The sequence below is a fragment of the Pseudorasbora parva genome, chromosome 15 (genome assembly GCF_024679245.1).
Source record: "Pseudorasbora parva isolate DD20220531a chromosome 15, ASM2467924v1, whole genome shotgun sequence".
Lineage (NCBI taxonomy): Eukaryota > Metazoa > Chordata > Actinopteri > Cypriniformes > Gobionidae > Pseudorasbora > Pseudorasbora parva.
In genome coordinates, this window is record NC_090186.1 from 43,806,854 (window position 1) to 43,827,568 (window position 20,715).

The window sequence follows — 20,715 nt, forward strand, 5'->3', positions numbered from 1 at the left end:
CATGGGATAATGTACCTATATATATGATACGTTATAATTTTTTGATTGATTTGTTACTTCTTCATTTTTCAATTTTATTTATTTATTTATTTATTGTTGGTTGTTTTAATTCTGTAGCACTTTGAGATTTTGTTTATTATAAAGTGCATTACAAATAAAATGTATTATTATTATTATTATTATTATTATTATTATTATTATTATTATTATTATTATTATTGTATAATATACGTTTCCTAAATGCCCTCAAAATCAATATTTCATGCCAATAGTTATTTATTTGGTAAGATAATTTACGGACAGTATGACGCACATTATAATATAATATAATATAATATATATAATATAATATAATATAATGCTATACTGAATCGAAATGTGATGTTTAAAAATGAATAAATAATAAACATAAATAAAAATCATAATATATGATATTATATATGATATGATATGATATGATATTCTATCATATTATAATGTGTGTCATACTGTCTGTAAATTATCTTGCCAAATAAATAAATAATATAATATAATTAATATAATATAATATAATATAATATAATATAATATAATATAATATAATATAATATAATATAATATAATATAATAATAGATTTTATTTATAACGCACTTTTCATTGCGAAGAATCTCAAAGTGCAACAATGGAAAAGGGAAAAAATAACAAAAATCAATAACAAGTAAAAAAATATATAGAATAATACAAAAAATCAACCAACACATAACAGATAAAAGCTTTTCTGAACAGAAAAAAGCTGAAGGTGGAAGTCTCTGTAATATAATATAATACAATATCATATAATATCACATCATATAATGCTTGCATGAATCGAAATGTGATGTTTCAAAATAAATAAATAAATAATAAATAAATATAAATAAACATAAATCTTCAGCAAATCTCCAACTAAAGTTAAATGCGCACTGATTGCCGAAGCCCACCGGAGTGTTTTGCCCTGAGCTCATGGGGGGGCAGATGCCACACAAAGGCTCTTTGTTGCGCTCGTCCAATCACACACGCTGGAGGACAGAACAGCTCGTGCGCGCGCGCGCGCGCCAATGGAAGAGCTCGGTTCGTGCGACGAGGGGCCGAGGGCGGATCTTGCATTTGGATGCCGTGCGATGCGCGATCACCGGCGGGTGCAAACGGGCGGACACTCGGGCGTGCGATGCACTGACCGAGCCTTCACTACACACGGGTTATTTATGAGCGAGTGTGCGAGCGCGTTTAGCGGCATCCCTGATGTGAGTTCAGCGGCATTGAAGGATGGATACGCGGGCCACACCTGTGCAGCAGCTGCGTAACCTGCGGACCTGTTGGAGACCACCGGGCACAGGCGCGCAGATCCGGGCATCCTACAGCCCGGCGATGGCGCTGTGACCACCGGGTTCGATAAAGACCTTATGGGGCCCCTTGCGCATCAACGCGCCCGCTGGATTATCATCGCTCGGATTCAGACTGGCTTCTGCTCGGACCGGAGCGATCCTTCCGCCCTCTCTCCGTGTGTGTGAGTGTGATTTTGAGACAAAGACTCTTAAAACCGACGCGCTATGGATGCGGTTCGGCTGGATGGGCTCGACCCGCCGGCGGAGAACGGTAATGTGTCGCAGCCCGAACCGGCCAAGCGGCTTTCGCAGGTGGATGCGGTGGTTTTGCCGTTTCTCGGGGGGTTCGGGAGGTATCAGCGGAGGCTGGTGGCTCTGACCTGGATCCCGGCGTTCCTCATCTCGTTCATCCAGTTCTCGGATCACTTTCTGCTCGGCCAGCCGGACAGGAAGTGCATCCGCGGGGGGAACGGGACGGGCTCGGAACGGGATTTATTCGTGGATCTGATCGCGAACGCCACGGAGAACGGCTACGTTACGGCGTGTATGTGCTCGGAGTGGCGGTTCGAGCTGCAGTCGGGACTGCAGCAGAATGTGGTCACCAAGGTAAGATCTCTGATGGATGCCCTTGGAAAGGAGTCCCTCCGGCGGATGGAAAGCTACCATTTAAAGGAATAGTTCACATAAAAATCAAAAATTCGTCATCGGTCAAATTCGGTCATATTTACTCACCCTCGTGTCCGTCCATACCCGTAAGGCTTGCGTTCTTCCCTGGAACACAAAACAAGATGTTTAACCAAATGTTAGCACTCTTCTTTTCTATACAATGGAAGTGAATGGGGACTGGAGCTTGAGGGGTGAAAATGCAGCCGTGGGGAAGATTGTTAGCCAAACCCTAAAAAATGCTCGGTTAAAAACAACCCAAGTTGGGTTGAAAATGTTCAAACCCAGCAATTTAGTTGTCTTAAGCAACATTTAACCCAACCGCTGGGTTAAAACAACCCAATTGCGGGGTTAAAACAACTCAAACGTTGGGTTAAAACAACCCAATTGCTGGGTTAGTACATTTTCAACCCAACTTGGGTTGTTTTTTGTCCAGCATTTTTTAGAGTTTAGTAACAGCTTAAATTTAGGCACGTTCATCACACACTTTAAGCCCATTTCACCACATATGAAGAAAATCATAAATCATATTTATGGCATAATGTGTCATAACTATGACATCAAAAGACAATAAGATAAATAGTATTAATTTTGACATGATAATTGTGTGTGATGAATGTGCCTACATTTAAGCTGTTATTGCACTCTAAAAAATGCTGGACTAAAAACAACCCAAGTTGGGTTGAAAATGGACTAACCCAGCAATTGGGTTGTTTTAACCCAACGGGTGAGTTTGTTTAACCCTGCAATTGGGTTGTTTTAACCTAACGGGTGAGTTTGTTTAACCCTGCAATTGGGTTGTTTTAACCCAGCGGTTGAGTTGTTTTAACCCTGCAATTGGGTTGTTTTAACCCAGCGGTTGAGTTGTTTTAACCCTGCAATTGGGTTGTTTTAACCCAGCGGTTGAGTTGTTTTAACCCCGCAATTGGGTTGTTTTAACCCAGCGGTTGAGTTGTTTTAACCCTGCAATTGGGTTGTTTTTACCCAACGGTTCAGTTGTTTTAACCCTGCAATTGGGTTGTTTTAACCCAGCGGTTGAGTTGTTTTAACCCCGCAATTGGGTTGTTTTAACCCAACGGTTGAGTTGTTTGAACCCCGCAATTGGGTTGTTTTAACCCCGCAATTGGGTTGTTTTAACCCAACGGTTCAGTTGTTTTAACCCTGCAATTGGGTTGTTTTAACCCAGCGGTTGAGTTGTTTTAACCCTGCAATTGGGTTGTTTTAACCCAACGGTTCAGTTGTTTTAACCCTGCAATTGGGTTGTTTTAACCCAGCGGTTGAGTTGTTTTAACCCCGCAGTTGGGTTAAATGTTGCTTAAGAAAACCCAATATCTGGGTTAGTCCATTTTCAACCCAACTTGGGTTGTTTTTAGTCCAGCATTTTTAGAGTGCAATAACAGCTTAAATTTAGGCACATTCATCAAACACTTTAAGCCCATTTTACCACATACGAAAGAAAAACCATAAATCATATTTATGGCATAATGTGTCATAACTATGACATCAAAAGACAATAAGATAAATGGTAGAAATTTTTACATGCTAAATCATAATTGTGTGATTAAAGTCAAAATTATGGCATTAAATGTCACACCGATGAGAAAAAAACAGTCAACTTTTTGTCATGATTATGAAATCTTATCTCCTTTAGTATTTGATGACACAATTTCCATTTTTGTCTCATAATCACAATGTTTTAATCTCATAATTATAATGAGATTCAAACAACATATAACTATATAAAATATAGATATAAAAAGATATATAGTCGTTAATTAAGTCAAAAACTGTCAAACTTTTTGTCATGATTATGAATTTTTATCTGCTAATTTAGTATATGACAATTTCAGCTTTTTGTCTCAATCACAATAATTATAATGAGATAAAACAAAATGTGGCCTTAAATGTCACCTATGGCATAAAAAGACAATGAGATAAATAGTAGAAATTTTGACATGCTAAGTCACAATTGTGACATTAAAGTCAAAAACTGTCAACTTGTTAGTCATAATTAAATTTTTATCTCCTAATTTAGTATTTTATGACATCATTTCTCATAATCACATAATTATAATTAAAACCAAAGGTCTTAACTTTGATATAAAAAGACATAATGAGATAAATAGTCGACATAATTATATGATAAAAGGCAAAATTATGACCCGCTAAGTCATATTAATGACAAAAAGGTTTTTTGTTGTTGTCATAATTATGAATTTTTATATCCTAAATCAATATGTTATGATGATATTTCAACTTTATTTTGTTTTATGAGATTAAAACAAAATGTGGCATAAAATGTCCTAACTAGGTTAGGTAATTTAGTCCAAATTAGGACATGCTAAGCCACAATTATGACATAAAAAGTCATTTTTTTTTTTTACATATTTGGCCATTTTTATCTCATAATTTAGTTTTTGTGACATAATTTCAACTTTTTGTCTCATAATTATTATCTCCCAAAGCATGATAGAAGGAAATGGGCTTCACTAACTTTATTAAATTACTTTTATGGTGTTTTTTCTTTCTTTTTGTCATTTTGGAGCTTAATAACATCAAGCCAGACTCATCAAGCGAGTGCTTCGCCAACACCGGACCGGTTTAACGTCTGGAGTGACAAACAGAGCCGTAACATTACGGAAAACTGATCAAAGATGGCAAAATTTAAATATTGGGCTGAACTATTCCTTTATGAAATCACGCTGCATGGTTTCATTTGTGGCCTTACCCTGTATGCACGTCAATCTGTAAACATTGAACATAAATTAGATCAATAACTCTGAACTATATCAATGAATGCTGATGTTGGCCTTCTGATCAAGGAACTGACGGGTCGATCCCTGCTGGTTATGTAAATGAGGGTCACAGGGTGTGTGTGTGTGTGTGTGTGCATATCAGACGGAGAGCTCAGTGGCACACCCAGCACACACTGGAGCAGATAACCCACACACACACACACACACAGTTGTGCTGAGAGATAACTCTGAGCCACAGTGAGCTCCTGCAGAACAAGCTTTCCTTCAAACCCGGCGGTTTGTCTCCGAGTCTGACAGAAGTGCTGCACAGCGGTCCTGTCTGGAGAATAGCTGTGTGTGTGCGTGTGTGTGTGTGTGTGTGTGTGTGAAAGAGAGACAGAGAGAGAGAGAGAGAGAGAGAGAGAGAAACTGTGTGTGTGACTGTATATGATGGGTAGGTTTAGGAGCAGGGGTAGTGTGTGTGTGTGTGTGTGTGTGTGTGTGTGTGTGTGTGTGTGTGTGTGTGTGTGTGTGTGTGTGTGTGTGATGGGTAGGTTTAGGGGCAGTGTAAGGGGATAGACAATACGTTTGTACAGTATAAAAACCATTACGCCTATGGAATGTCCCCACAATTCACAAAAACAAACACGTGTGTGTGTGTGTTTGTGTGTGAGAGAGAGAGAATGTGTGTGTGTGCATTTGTGACCTTTCTCGCACTGATAGTAGTCTTCACTGAGGTTTATTCATTCATGCAAACAAATGTTAACAAAGTTTTCTGTGGCGTTTGAGGAGACGTGTTCTCACACACCGCTCGGTTTACCGGTCCGTTTCAGAGTCACAAACACAACACAAGCTCCTTCAGAGGTCAAGTCATGGAGGACGCTTTGATGTTTTAGGCCCTTGTGTTTTTGGTTTACTTAAATTGCACAAAAAAGCTTTTTTTGCCTTTGAGTTTCATTCTGATTCACATTATCCTCAAATATAATTCACTAATTGTTTTAGTGTATTGCAATAAAAATGCATAAGTAATATAAATTAGATATTTTAGTTAGGATAATAATAATTTGTGGGGAAAATGGGCTTAATTGTCCAGAAAACGAAACATCATTATATTTTAATTTAGTTTTTAGGGTGAAATATTGAAATATTACTTATTAATATTATTGTGTTCTAATTCTCATTAGTATCAATCATAATTCACTAATTGTTTTACTGTATTATAATAAAAAAATACCCTATACAAAACTTTAAATCAGCATCAATTAAAATATAACAATACTTCCATCATCCCAGGTAAAAAAAAAAAAAAAGCATAATATGAAATGCATTAAAAATGTACTTGAATATGTTTGTAGTAAAAATATTCTATAATGCATTTTCTAATATTAATAGTATGTCCTGGGATGTAAATAAATTAAATGATGAATTTATGTTTACACATTACAGTAATATATTTGAGTTTTTATGGTGACGAGTGAGGAGAAGTATCTTTATATTTGTTTTGTTTTTAGTGAAATAATTTAAATTCTCAATTGTAGTTCACAGTTTACTGTATTACAATAAAAAAAATACTGCATGTATTAATATTTCAATTAGAACTGATAGAAATGTGCGATTAATCGTGAGTTAACTCACCTGACAATCGTGCGATTAAATATTTTGATCAATTGACAGCCCTACTCTGTGTGCAATTGGATAGTCCTTCAACCAATCAGAGCACAAGAGGCGTTATCAACAGGCAACGACCTATCGCTTCTCTATCCGTCATCGTGTTAAACCCGCCAATAGGTGGATAAGCCAGTCTGTGATTGGCTCCTGCAAATTGTAACAGAAGCAGTAGAAATGAATGTACAGGTTTCCAGACTGAGTTGCCGGGCGAAATCAAATCGTATGTCTTATGGTGCTATAAGTGTTTCATAGATCTTTATCAGTGCTCATTTGACATTAATGTGTTCTGTTTGCAGTGGACTCTGGTGTGTGACGGAGAATGGAAAGTTCACATCGCCAAGTTCTCTCTGCTGATCGGATCCATCTTTGGTTACCTGCTGATGGGAGCGATGGCCGACTGGTACGTCAACACAATCTGGGCATCTTAAGCCCCTTTCACACTGCGATTCCGGCAAATACACGGATAATGCGACCCGGCATTTGTTCCCGGGCCGCTAGATTTGGTCCATTCACACTGCCAGCGAAATACTGTAATATGTGCGCTTTCACACACAACCCGTAACGGTCCCGGATCGAGTTGACACGTGACATCCGGATGTGACGTATAATGTACGAGTCGAAAAAGATTGGCGCCAAAGAATAAGGAAAGGCAAAACATGGCTGTTGACCAGCAGCTAGCGGCATTGTTGTTTATGCTAAATGCTTAAATGACTTCATGTTTCTCGATATTGACTTCTTTCCGGAGAGTTAATGAGATAACGCATACGCTGGAAGCAAAGCTTGCGGTGAGTAGGAAACAATGTGAAGCAGCGAGACTTACGCCGCATTCCCACGGGGTGTAGGCGTTAACGCTTGACGAAGGGCGTGGCTGACGCGATCATCATAGTGACAACAGCCAATCACATTAACTTGCCGCTTGGACCAAAACACAACACAAAGAAGCGCCTTTGGTAACACTTTATTTTGATAGTCCACTTTAGACATTCTACTAACTATAAGTAACTTTGCAACTACATGTCAACTAACGGTCATTAGAGTATTAGTAGACTGTCTGATTAATATTTACTAAAACTTTATTTTGTCGGTCCCCCAACAGACACTCTACTGACTATAAGCAAATTGGCAACTACAATTCAACTTGTTCTTCTAACCCGAACCCTAACACCTTACCATAACCTACCAGTCTACTGACAGTCTACTAATACTCTAATGAGAGTTAGCTGACATGTAGTTGCAATGTTACGTATAGTTAGTAGAATGTCTAAAGTGGACCTTAAAAATAAAGTGTAACCGCGTCTTTTTATGACAACTAGTCTGTGAGACGAAATGGATGCCGATTTGGTTGTATGTGTGAGTGCGACTGCCCGTGTAGTTGTTGTCAGTGCACTGCACAGGTGCTCGAAGCTGTTAAGGACATTAAATCCTGAAAAAGCGCTGACTAGTATATCATGTAGTGGTCCGGGAGCTGCGACTGGATGGTTCACGGAGCAGTAATGAACGCAATTGGCTAGCGTCTGTTGTAGGATATTTGCATACGGCGATCTGATTGGATGATGCCTGCGCTGGCGCTTGAAAAGTGGAGAAATCTTCAACTTCTGCCGCTTGCAACGCGAGTGAAGCGACGCGACAATTCAGTTCGGCAACGGATGATGTCACCCATTCAAAGTAAATGGGAAGCGTTAAAGGGTTAGTTCACCCAAAAATGAAGATTATATCATTAATTCCTCTCCCTCATGTCGTTGGACGCCCATCAGACCTTCGTTCATCTTCAGAACACAAATGAAGATATTTTAGTGTAAAGCTGAGAAAGGCTTCAGATAGGCCTCCATTGGCATTCAGTCCATTCCCACTCACAAGACCCATAAAGGCCCTAAACACATCGACACACAGCCCATCTCACTACAGCGGCTGGACAATCATGTTACAATGCGATGAAAATAGTTATTGTGCTCACAAAAATCAAAATAACGATATAATCCACCAAATTATTGACGTGAACTCAACGCATGCGCGAGAATATGACGCAGCTCCGGCGTTCGAATCATAGCGAATACACGACCCGGAAGAGGAGGAGCGCCGCTATCGCGTGAGTTCACGTCCGAGACTGACACGGAAGACAATATCTTGGCAGATAAAGTCATTATTTAGATTTTTTTTGCGCACAAAAACTGTTCTCGCCACTTGGTACAATCATTGTCCAGCCGCTGTAGTGAGACGGGCTGTGTGTCGATGTGTTTAGGGCCTTTATGGGTCTTGTGAGTGGGAATGGACTGAATGCCAATGGAGGCCTATCTGAAGCCTTTCTCAGCTTTACACTAAAATATCTTCATTTGTGTTCTGAAGATGAACGAAGGTCTGACGGGTGTCCAACGACATGAGGGAGAGTAATTAATGATATAATCTTCATTTTTGGCTGAACTAACCCTTTAACGCCTACGTCCCGTGTGAATGCGGCGTTAGAGCACAGAGGCGCCATCGAATGCTAAAGCTACCACTCTGTGTACACGGCTCAAAAAAAACAAACAAGCTCTAGGAGTCGCATGATAACCACGTCATCACAACGTCACATCCGTTAACAAAACTACAACATTTTTGTTAAAAAATAACCAAAACTACGACTTTATTCAGCATTGGCTTCTCTTCCGCGTTTGTGTTCAATCCTCAAATAAAGATTCAAACGGTTATGAATCAGCGAATCGATTCATGATTCGGATCGCCAATGACTCGTGATTTCAGCAGTTTGACACGCGATTCGAATCATGAATCAATTCGCTGACTCATAACCGTTTGAATCTTTATTTGAGGTTTGAACACAAACCCGGAAGAGAAGACAATGCTGAATAAAGTCGTAGTTTTTGTTATTTTTGGACCCAAATGTATTTTGGATGCTTCAAGAGACTCTAATTAACCCACTGATGTCTCATATGGACTACTGTGATGATGTTTTTATTCCCTTTCTGGACAGTATAGTGTGCATACACTTGCATACGCTCTCAGACTAAATATAAAATATCTTAAACTGTGTGTGAAGATGAACGGAGGTCTGACGGGTGTGGAGCGACATTAGGGAGAGGAGTTAATGACAGACATTTCATTTTTGAAACTAACCCTTTAATGAGAAAAAAAATTAACTTAAATGATTTTAGCAAATGGCTGCAATAGAACAAAGAGTGATTATTTTAAGGGGGTCTGAATACTTTCGTTGCCCACTGTATATTCTCAATATTTCCTGTCAGGTTGGGCCGTATCCCGGTGCTGCTGGTGTCGGTGCTGTCGGTGCTGGTGTTCGGGCTCGCCGTGGCCTTCTCCGTGGATATGGCCATGTTCAGCACGCTGCGCTTCTTTGAGGGATTCTGTCTGGCGGCCATCAGACTGTCCCTTTACGTCCTGAGTGAGTTTTATCCTCTTCTTCACTTTCTTTTGCTCGAGGTTTCTGCGTCCTCTGGCTGGTGATTATCACTGATGCAGCTGAAGAGCAGAGGTGGACAAATACACCACTTCATTATTTGAGTAAAAGTAAAAGTACTGGGGGATAGAAAATACGGTTTGTACAGTATAAAAACCATTGTGCTTATGAAATGTCCCGACATTTCACAAAAACAAAGGTGTGTGTGTGTCTGTGTGTACAGGATAAAGATGCACAAAGTTTTCTTATTTTGTTTAAGATATATCTTTTTTAATTTAGCAAGATATATTTGCAAGAAATAAAGTTGAAATGGCAAGAAATAAACTTTTTGTCAAAAAAAAATTACAAATTGAAATTGAGAGACAGTGAGACAGCGGCACTAGTGGCCTTCGCCTGATGGATATTAAAGTAATGCTGCCGGTCAGACAAGCAGGAGATGAACCAGGACAGGACAGCTCCAGAAATATGAAGAGCGGAGAGCCGTGACTTGAGGAGACTGAGAGAAATGCAGAGGAGATGTCAAGGAGGATTAAAGTGCCGATGGAGCCGAGTCGATGGCCATAAGAAGATGATTTACAGCCCTGAGGAGTGTGTGTGTGTGTGTGTGTGTGTGTGTGTGTGTGTGTGTGTGTGTGTGTGTGTGTGTGTGTGTCAGTGCTGTGGAGAGTGAGAAAACCTGATTGGAAGCGTTCATAAAGGTTGTGTGATGACGAGTAGTTGTGAAGTTGAGCACCGACCATGTTCTCAAGCAGCTTTGAGAGAAATGGAAGATGTGAAGTTGGTCTATAATTAGCAGAGGCCGGGTTTCATTTAAACAGAGGTGACAGCAGTGTGTGTGTGTGTGTGTGTGTGTGTGTGTGTGTGTGTGTGTGTGTGTGTGTGTGTGTGTGTGTGTGTGTGTGTGTGTGTGTGTGTGATGGGTAGGTTAAGGGGCAGTGTGTGTGTGTGTGTGTGTGTGTGTGTGTGTAATGGGTAGGTTTAGGGGCAGTGTGTGTGTGTGTGTGTGTGTGTGTGTGTGTGTGTGTGTGTGTGTGTGTGTGTGTGTGTGTGTGTGTGTGTTTGTGTGATGGGTGGGTTTAGGGGCAGTGTGTGTGTGTGTGTGTGATGGGTAGGTTTAGGGGCAGTGTGTGTGTGTTTGTGTGATGGGTGGGTTTAGGGGCAGTGTGTGTGTGTGTGTGTGTGTGTGATGGGTAGGTTTAGGGGCAGTGTGTGTGTGTGTGATGGGTAGGTTTTGGGGCAGTGTGTGTGTGATGGGTAGGTTTAGGGGCAGTGTGTGTGTGTGTGTGTGTGTGTGTGTGTGTGTGTGTGTGTGTGTGTGTGTGTGATGGGTAGGTTTAGGGGCAGTGTGTGTGTGTGTGTGTGTGTGTGTGTGTGTGTGTGTGTGTGTGTGTGTGTGTGCGTGTGTGTGTGTGTGTGTGTGTGTGTGTGTGTGTGATTGGTAGGTTTAGGGGCTGTGTGTGTGTGATGGGTTTAGGGGCAGTGTAGGGGGATAGAAAATACGGTTTGTACAGTATAAAAACCATTACGCCAATCGAATGTCCCCACATTTCACAAAAACAAACGTGTGTATGTGTGTGTGTGTGTGTGTGTGTGTGTGTGTGTGTGTGTGTGTGTGTGTGTGTGTGTGTGTGTGTGTGTTTGGGCATGTTTTTGCGACATATGAGGACACAAATGTGTATAATGACATGGGTATGACTCGGAGTGAGTGAAATATAAGGACATTGGCCATGTCTGCTGTGAGACTTGTGTAATACAAATATAAAAATAATGCTCAACCGAGACGTTCACATTGTCGATATAAATAAATAAGCTCATTCTTAGCATTAGGATCCTTTGGAAGGTCATATTATTAGTCCATTCGTCTCTCCTCATCATCTCACTAACACTCCAGTGGGCGGGGCCAAAGTTGCAGAGGCGTTCTTTCTTCATGTTTTTGGACTAACAAGGAAGTTTTCCGTTCTGATACTAACAGGATATTCTTATAGTATGATGTCCTCTTATATGTTAAAGGGAAATTTTGACCCCAGCTGGATGTGGTCCTTGTAAGAAGCACAACGCTTACACTTAAACCAGTTTTCCTGTAGAGGCGTTCATGGCGACATCCAGAATAGGGATGTTAACCGATGACCGTTTGACCGATGGTTGACCGTACCTACGTTAACCGATCAAAGTTGTCGGTTGTCAGTAAAAAATAAATAAAAAGTGATCTCTAAATTAGGCTATTATAGACAGTGGGCTAAACGCTACTACAGTTAGCCGTCTCATTCCAAAATCTTTTTGTGTGAAGTGAACAAATCCCTCACACTCAATTTTTCATAACTCGCCTGTTTGTACTGAATAAACCAATAAAAACCTTTGGCGCGAGGTCACAGCGTTTGGGTTTGCGCGCTCACAAGGTTTGCAAAAAGTAAACACTCGAGGTTAGAGCCAGGGCAGACGACAGTATGAAGCGTGCGAAGAAAAGTAGTGTGGGACCATTTCACCAAAAAGAACGACACCGATGTAAGTTGCAACTTGTGTGTTACAGTGCTTAAATATAGTAGTAGCACATCATCTTTCGTTATTATTGTTAGCACTACCTCGAACTAAAGCGGCGTCTCTTCAGAGCTGTCATTTTCTTAAACGAGCCGCGGCAATGTTTCAAATGAGCTTCTAACGCTAGACAAACGCCTTTATTTTCAACGCGATCACCTCGTACCCAAAACCGTTTCGAGACTAAGGAGCCATTTGTTTGTCGATTACAAACAAGCTACTCGGCGCCTTGTTTGCGGGACTCATGTTTCGCGCTGTAGGGAATAAAAAAAAATGATGTGAGTGGAAGCGAGGCGGCGGCGCCGGGACAGTGTATGTGTGTGTGTGTGAGAGCGGGAGGCAGAGAGATCATAGAGAGATGCGACAGAGTTGCGAAATTGCAGGCGCGGCTCGCGGCTGTTATTTCAAATAGCGCAGAATATTTTAAACTAATCGGTTAACTGGTGTCAACCGGCTAATGAGGCTCGGTGGACGGTCAAGAAAGTGTTTAGTTTTCGCCATCCCTAATCCAGAAGTTTTTAGATGCAAAGTGCAGGAGTAATCTAGCGAGATGTGCGGAGAAGGTGCAAGTCTACTTTTAATGGGGCATGGGTATCAAGGGCAGAGGAAATAGAGCTATTATATTTGGAAAGGATATCAATAGAGCTATGATGTTCAGTAATGTCAGTCTGTTCAGATTCACAGAGTTGAGGTTACGGTAAGCTCTGATGGATTTCAGCCTAAGGTGAGGAAGAGGTAATTAAGTGAAAAGATGATCAGACAAACCAATTTGAGAACCAAGAACAGAAGCATTAGGTAAACCAGGCAAGTGTGTGACCTGAAGTGTGTAGGAAAATCCACAAGCTGTACGAAATTTAAAGATTCGAACGCTGACATAAGTTTGCAGGATTCTGCATAATCAGTATCAACGTGTATACTGTTGTTAACAGAGGTGGACAGTCACAACTTCATTACTTGAGTAAAAGTAAAGATTCTACTGATCAAATATTACTCCGTTACAAGTAAAAGTTCTAAAAACTGATTTTTACTTCAGTAAAAATACAGAAGTATTTGTTTTCAAAAGTACTTAAGTATCAAAAGTACATTTCATTTTTTCATGTCTTGTATAAATGCTCATGGTGGTTTAAGCCAGTCAGTGACGCTCCATCCAACATGCAAGCATAAGACTACCTTAAATTAATTTCAATACTTTAAAAGTAACAAAGCTCTTTATAAAGCTGCTGTCACTTTAAGGCTGAATGCACGGATCCAATACTCTGATACACATCCTACATTCTCCTAATGGTTTACTTTTCTCTTATTTTTTCTATTTTTCTCAGAAACATCCTTTCCATGCCCATGGGTGCACACACTGGCCCTCATTTATCAAAAGTGCGTACACCAAATTTCCAGCGTACACCTTGCGTACACCCAAACCCACGGTGACTTTGAGATTTATCAATATGGACGTTGGCGTACGGCACGCTCAAATCCTACGCCAGCTCAGGAGGCGGTGTACGCACGTTTGAGTTAGTGTGAAAATGCGCAGAAAAACAATTCCTAACACCACAAAACGCACTGGCAAGATATGCTATATTATAACCCACTGTTAAAAACCACAACAACAACATTCAGTGTTTATTTTTGTGTAACATGAACGTCAATGTTTAATTTGTGTGACTTTACCAAAGAGTTTGATCTGTAGGCATATGTATTCCTCCAGTCGCGAGCCTGTGCGCTTTATCTGACGTTTCAGGCCCGTCTGGCCCGGCAGCTGCGCACGGACTGGGACTAAAATAATTCAGACTGACAAAATAATAAAAATGACCACCTTCTTTTAAATAATAATAAAATCAATAAAAACGACATTCTTCTTCTGAATAACAAGCGTCATTAAGAATAATAATCATAATAATAATAATAATAATCTTACAAATTGTCATGTAAATATTATTGTTGGTAGTACTCCACATCACATCATCATCACTATTGTACACCCCGATACATGTGCCGTGATACGAAATTGCTAATTTTTTCAAAACGTGCTGTAAAATAATGCATTGTAATTTATCATCCAAACAGCTTTAAACTGCTGGAGTGCGCTTCTCAACCTCCACATTATTAAGAGTACTCGTAATTTGGGTCCATATTTTGTTTTTGTCTGTGCCTTTATTCCCACTCTTTAAACTCCCAAATAAAACAATTTCGTTTTTGTTTTTTTCCACTTCCCTGGTGATGGTCTCGATGGCGCGCGGCTCAATCATCTCACTAGTTTAGTAGTCAGAGCACTGATCAGGGAGTCAGCCCATTGACTTATGCCCTAATCAGTGCCCTGACTAGTGGACTAGTGAGATGATTGAGCGCGCCCGATCTCCACGTCGGAGAAGTTTCGCTTCTTTGCCGTCTTCCGTGTGTCCATGGCGTAAAATGAGGGCATGGGAGAGGCGGAGCCTTGAATATATAGGGGCGTGTTATTCTAATGACGATCGTTTTCAGCCGCCACATTTATCGAGGGCAGGTATTGCGTACACCTGGATTGCAGAGGAGCGCACACCTTCATAAATCAGGCGGTGAGAGGAGTGTAAGCATAATCTTACGCCAACATATACACCCGTTTCTACGCAAGATTGATAAATGAGGGCCAGTGTGCTGAAGAACCTTCTTCTTCCATTTTTCTATAAACTAAACGGTGTTCAAAAAATGTTGGGAAATATCACATGACCCTACAAGAATGATTACTGATAGACTGTCTGCAAAAAAAAAAAAAACGTTTAAAGAAGAAAAAATCATCCGCTGACTTTCAAAGCTGCGACAGAAACGACTTTCCACTTCGAGGACCTTGATAGAAATGTAGTGGAGTAAAAAGGTCGATATTTGTCTTTCAGATGTAGTGAAGTTAAAGTCAGAAGTTTACAGAAAACATAATAATACTCCAGTAAAGTACAGATACTCAAAAAGTGAACTTCAGTACAGTACTCGAGTAAATTGACTTAGTTACTGTCCAGCTCTGGTTGTAAACAATATAAGGTGTAAAGTATTTCTCCATCCCTCTAGTATTTGTGAGCATGTAAGATCTGCTTCTGCATGAATAGACAAACATAAGGAGCCGTAGCAGATTTAGGCAGGTGGAGCTGGGGAGGTGGAGGGGTTCAGAGGAACTCTGATAGCTTACAACAAACGATGTTTATTAACAAAGATTCGGGAGGAGGGCTTTCAGATAATTGACACAGGTGGAGAGCACTCAGCTAATCAACAAGAGCTGTATATATACACGCAGCAGTCTTACCTCTGTTCTGTTGACAGTTTATCAGCATCCCTCCTCCACCCTTTTAGTTCGAACCACTTACATGAGGGGGGGGGGGGGGTACTCTGGGTTCGGGCCAAGTTCGAGCTCGAATCCCTCCACTCGGACAGCACGCCAAATACACATTTATATTACTCTATATAATTATATGTAATTGTGAACTCGTGAAACACTGAACCAGACTATTTAAATGTTGAGTCTGCAATCTCATTGGCTGCTAAAAGTAGTCTTAATTTTCTTTATGCAAAATATAATTTCATGCATATTCTTTTGATTTGGGGGTGAAAAATTCCTGCACATGACACACAAGAAAAAAAGTCAATCATACACACGATTTATGAATTCATTCCCTCAATTTATAAATCATGCATAAAATGTACTATTTTGTTCCCTTGATTTCTAAAAGAAAATATTTATTTTTTCCTGCATGTCATGTGCGGGGCTCTGGACAGGATCTCCTTTAAGCACACGCTTTAATTTCTGTGATCTGTTTAATTCTCTGTGTGCTTTAGAAAGCGGTTTTCTGTTGAGCAGACATTAAGTGATGCTGATGAAGTAGCTTTTCCAGAGGCCGTTGTGTGTGTGTGTGTGTGTGTGTGTGTGTGTGTGTGTGTGTGTGTGTGTGTGTGTGTGTGTGTGTGTGTGTGTGTGTTTAATCGGCAGAACACCTTAGAGTTCATTAATTTGCTTTAATGGAGCCCGTTTCTGCTTCGCTCAGACTCCGATGACATTTGAAGCCTGATGCTTTACAGCACCCAATTTTCTCAAAGCTTTTTGTTTATAATGTACATCATAATGATTTACAGAGGAAGAAAACAGCCGTAATGTTGACAAGATTTTCATTTTGATAAAAGTTTTTTTCCTGGTCTTTGCCAAGTCAGTCAGGTAAAAATCAGGTAAAAAAAAAATCTTAAATGCATAAATGCTAGAACAGAATAAACTAAGCATCTCGTTGTTTAATATCCGCTCATAGATCATTTAGACAACTGGAGAGCAACACACACACACACACACACACACACACACACACACACACACACACACACACACACACACAAACACACACACACACACACACAGAGTTGCAGTATAATGTTACACTGTGGTTTCCTCTTGACATGTATCAAAGCGGCATTTCATTTGATCAGTGATACAGTAAAAATTACTGTAAATAAACAGTTGTGAGGCTTCATTGACTTCCTTAGTATGGAAATAAAAGTTTGTGTGTGTATATATATATATACAGCACAGGCGAAAAGTTTGGACACACTACTATTTGTAATGTTTTTGAAAGAAGTTTCTTCTGCTCATCAAGCCTGCATTTATTTGATTAAAAATACAGAACATGTTTTAATATTGTGATATATTATTACAATTTAAAATATTTGGTTTTCAGTGTATTCTCCTTTAAATGCTGATTTATTTGTGTGATCAGAGCTGAATGTTCAGGATGGTTCCTCCAGTCTTCAGTGATCATGATCATCAGAAATCATTCTCAGATGAGGATTTATTAGGAGTGTTGGAGACAGTTCTGATGACTAATATTTTTTCATAACCTGTGATACTTTTTTTTAATAATACTTTGATGAAAAAAAAGTTTTAAAAAATAAAATAAAAAAGAAGAAGCAAATGTTTCAAAAATATAAATCTTTTTGTAACAACAATATACACGACTGGTCAGTCATTTGGGGTCAGTCATTTCTTTTCTTTCTTTTTTTTTAAATAAATCAGTAATTTTATTCAGCAAGGATCTGTTAAATTGATAAAAATTGATAGTAAAGGAGATTAATATTAATTGAAAATATGTTTTTATTTTGAATAAATGCAGTTCTTTTGAACCTTTTTTTCCTCATATATATTAGTCAGCAGAACCGTTTCCAACACTCCTAATGAATCCTCATCTGAGAATGATTTCTGAAGGATCATGATCACTGAAGACTGGAGGAACCATCCTGAACATTCAGCTCTGATCACACAAATAAATCAGCATTTAAAGGGGGGGTGAAACACTCAGTTTCAGTCAATCTCATGTCAATCTTGAGTACCTATAGAGTAGTATTGCATCCTTCATATCTCCGAAAAGTCTTTAGTTTTATTATATTTATAAAAGAAATATGGGCTGTACCGAGTCTTTCCGGAAAAAAACGAGCGCCTGGAGGCGTATCGTGTGGGCGGAGCTAAAGAATGGCGAGCGTGCAAAGCGGTGACGTCCTCAAGCGTGGAGAGACCCATCGCTATCGATCTCAGCTAATACAGATATATGATCTAGAATCAGATCCGGAGGCTGAAATAAACTGAACAGGAGAAACAGCAACAGCAGGACGTCCGTCTCTGTGGTATGGACTGTATTTAGTGGCCTGTCAACATTTGTGTGTCTTTACTCGCAGTGTATGAGGACATGATTCGGTTTATGGACTATTGTATGCGACTAAACCTTAGCAGTAGCAAGCAAAACAGTTTTGCACATCAGACTAGTGTAACGTTATACAGAACAACAATGGAGGAACCGTTAGCGCATTTGAATGACGAAGCACGCGATCGTGTCGTTTACTGATGTTTACTCACGCGACGATAGCCGACAGCACAGACATCTGAAGCAGTTTAACTCACCGGCTGCTTCCAAAGCAGGGCCGAACCTTTATCGCTGGGACCGCTCCGTCAAAAACACACTTCTTTGGTATGATTTGGTGAAGTCCTGACAGCAGTGGCGTGGAGATCCACTTTTGCATCGCGACTGAAGTGATGTTGTGCCGCTTCCCGTCATTTCTGCGTTCAAATCGGTTCAAATGCAGCGCTGCCTTCCCGGAATGCTGTGCTGAAGCGTTGAAGTCGCTTGACGCGCGTGGCGCATGACATAAGTGTTCACGGACGAGTGGATCTGCAGCTGAGAGTGTTTATGGCCGTGCATTTCCTCTCTCGCTCTAGTCACGCGCGCGCACCCTACCGGGAGAAGAGCCCGTACGGCCCATACAAGGACCTTCCGCTCTAGTAACGTCAAGCCGACCCATACTCGAAAAAAACTCTCCGAAACTTGTGAGAAACCGGAAGGAGTATTTGACACAGAAATACTCCATCAAACGTCCAACATTAGTTTTTGACTGATGTTTAGGATGGGAATCCAAGTCTTTAACAGTGTAAAAAGCTCAGTATGCATGAAACAGCATTTCACCGCCCCTTTAAAGTATAATACATTGAAAACCAAATATTTTAAATTGTAATAATATATCAGGTTACACTTTATTTTTATAGTCCACTTTAGACATCAGCTAACTCTCATTAGAGTATTAGTAGACTGTCAGTAGAATGGTAGGTTATGGTAAGGTGTTAGGGTTCGGGTTAGAAGAAAAAGTTGAATTGTAGTTGCCAATTTACTTATAGTCAGTAGAGTGTCTGTTGGGGGACCGACAAAATAAAGTTTTCGTAAATATTAATCAGACAGTCTACTAATACTCTAATGACAGTTAGTTGACATATAGTTGCAAAGTTACTTATAGTTAGTAGAATGTCTAAAGTGGACTATCAAAATAAAGTGTTACCATATATCACAATATTAAAACATGTTCTATATTTTTGATCAAATAAATGCAGGCTTGATGAGCAGAAGAAACTTCTTTCAAAAACATTACAGATAGTAGTGTGTCCAAACTTTTGGCCTGTACTGTTTATATATATATATATTCTGATGGATGTTCTCTTTTTTAAAGTCCGCATGAAAAGTAAGTTGCTCTGGTCTTTTCTTCCCTGTTGTGCCGTATATCGAGTGAAACGCTTCTCAAACAAGAACAAATGTAGTGACAGATTGCGACGCCCTCGTCATCAGAGATGAGATGAAGTCTTTCTGATTCAAGATTACGAGGGCGCATGAATTTAAAACTATGATGTGCATGAATAAATCATTGCAATAATAAATACTGCAATATTCCATAAATAAAAAACAAGATTTGTTTATTTTGAACTGTGTTTGTGTTGATTCTGTGACGATGTCTCCGTTTCTCAGGGATTGAGCTGTGTTTGCCCAAATGGCGTTTCTCCATGACCATGATCGCCACTCTGATCATCGTGGGCGGGCAGATGCTGATGCCCGGTTTGGCGGCGCTGTGCCGTGATTGGCAGATTCTTCAGATTGCAATCATCGCCCCGTTTGTGCTTATGCTGCCGTATGTCTGGTAAGATGCCCGATACAGCAAATCAATCCTAATTCAGTCCGCCTACAGATGCACACAACACATAAAACTAGGAAAGCCCTCGGATCAGGGGGGCGTGTTACTGAAAGATCTTAACTTTAGAATCGTTTCTGTTTGGTGACCATGGCAATTTCACTTAGGACCTCATTTAGGACAAAAGCTATTACAGACTAGCCTGACGTGTTCATACACTGTAAAATATTATTTAGAAAAAAAGTTACCTGGTTGCCTTAAATTTTGAGTTCATTGAATTTAAAAATTTGTGTTAATACAATGAACAATTTTTGAGATTCGACAACCTTTATTAAAATATTATTAAAAGATTTTGTAAGCATATTGGGTAATTGTGTGTGTTTTATTTCTGATGACGCAGCCAAATTGTGCTATTTTCAAGATTTATCAAATGTTTAATGTGGTTCAGATACAATAAGATTTGAGTTTCTATTTATAAAACACATTTCCTTCATTGTATCATCTCAAATTTTTAATTTCAATAAACAAATTTTTTTTAGGCAACCAGGTTACTTACTTTTTTACGTTAAACCAACAAAAAAAAAATTTTTTTTTTTACAGTGTACACAACTCTAGTCAGAATATGAGTCTGATGCTCATTGGGCTGTGATTATGGGGCGTGTTTCAACCCAACCAGGAAAGACCTCGATTGGTCAGACCTACAACCAATCAGAGCAGGAGAGCGACGCATAACGTTAGTTGTCAAATGTCAACAGAGCTCAACTGCACTGGGTTGCCAAGTCCGCGTTTTTTTCCGCCGGTTGAAGCGACTATTATGTGATATATAGACCCATGAGTGCGAATTTTAGCAGCAACCTTGCCAAAATAACACACATTTTACCCCCCAAACGCCATTTTTTCCCCGGAGAAAACTCTTTTAGCAGCAAG

The 20,715-nt window shown here is 39.9% G+C and overlaps 1 protein-coding gene across 1 annotated transcript in view; it reads left to right on the plus strand.

Annotated features, from left to right (window-relative positions):
- The first annotated feature begins 1,060 nt into the window (after nucleotides 1–1,060).
- Nucleotides 1,061–20,715, plus strand: part of LOC137041707 (solute carrier family 22 member 23) — a 35,611-nt gene continuing 15,956 nt past the window's right edge. The window contains exons 1-4 of the mRNA XM_067418294.1: nucleotides 1,061–1,950; nucleotides 6,707–6,810; nucleotides 9,647–9,801; nucleotides 19,629–19,797. Coding sequence (XP_067274395.1) covers nucleotides 1,570–1,950; nucleotides 6,707–6,810; nucleotides 9,647–9,801; nucleotides 19,629–19,797 — 809 coding nt within the window. The 5' untranslated portion in view covers nucleotides 1,061–1,569. The remainder of the gene's footprint in view (nucleotides 1,951–6,706; nucleotides 6,811–9,646; nucleotides 9,802–19,628; nucleotides 19,798–20,715) is intronic.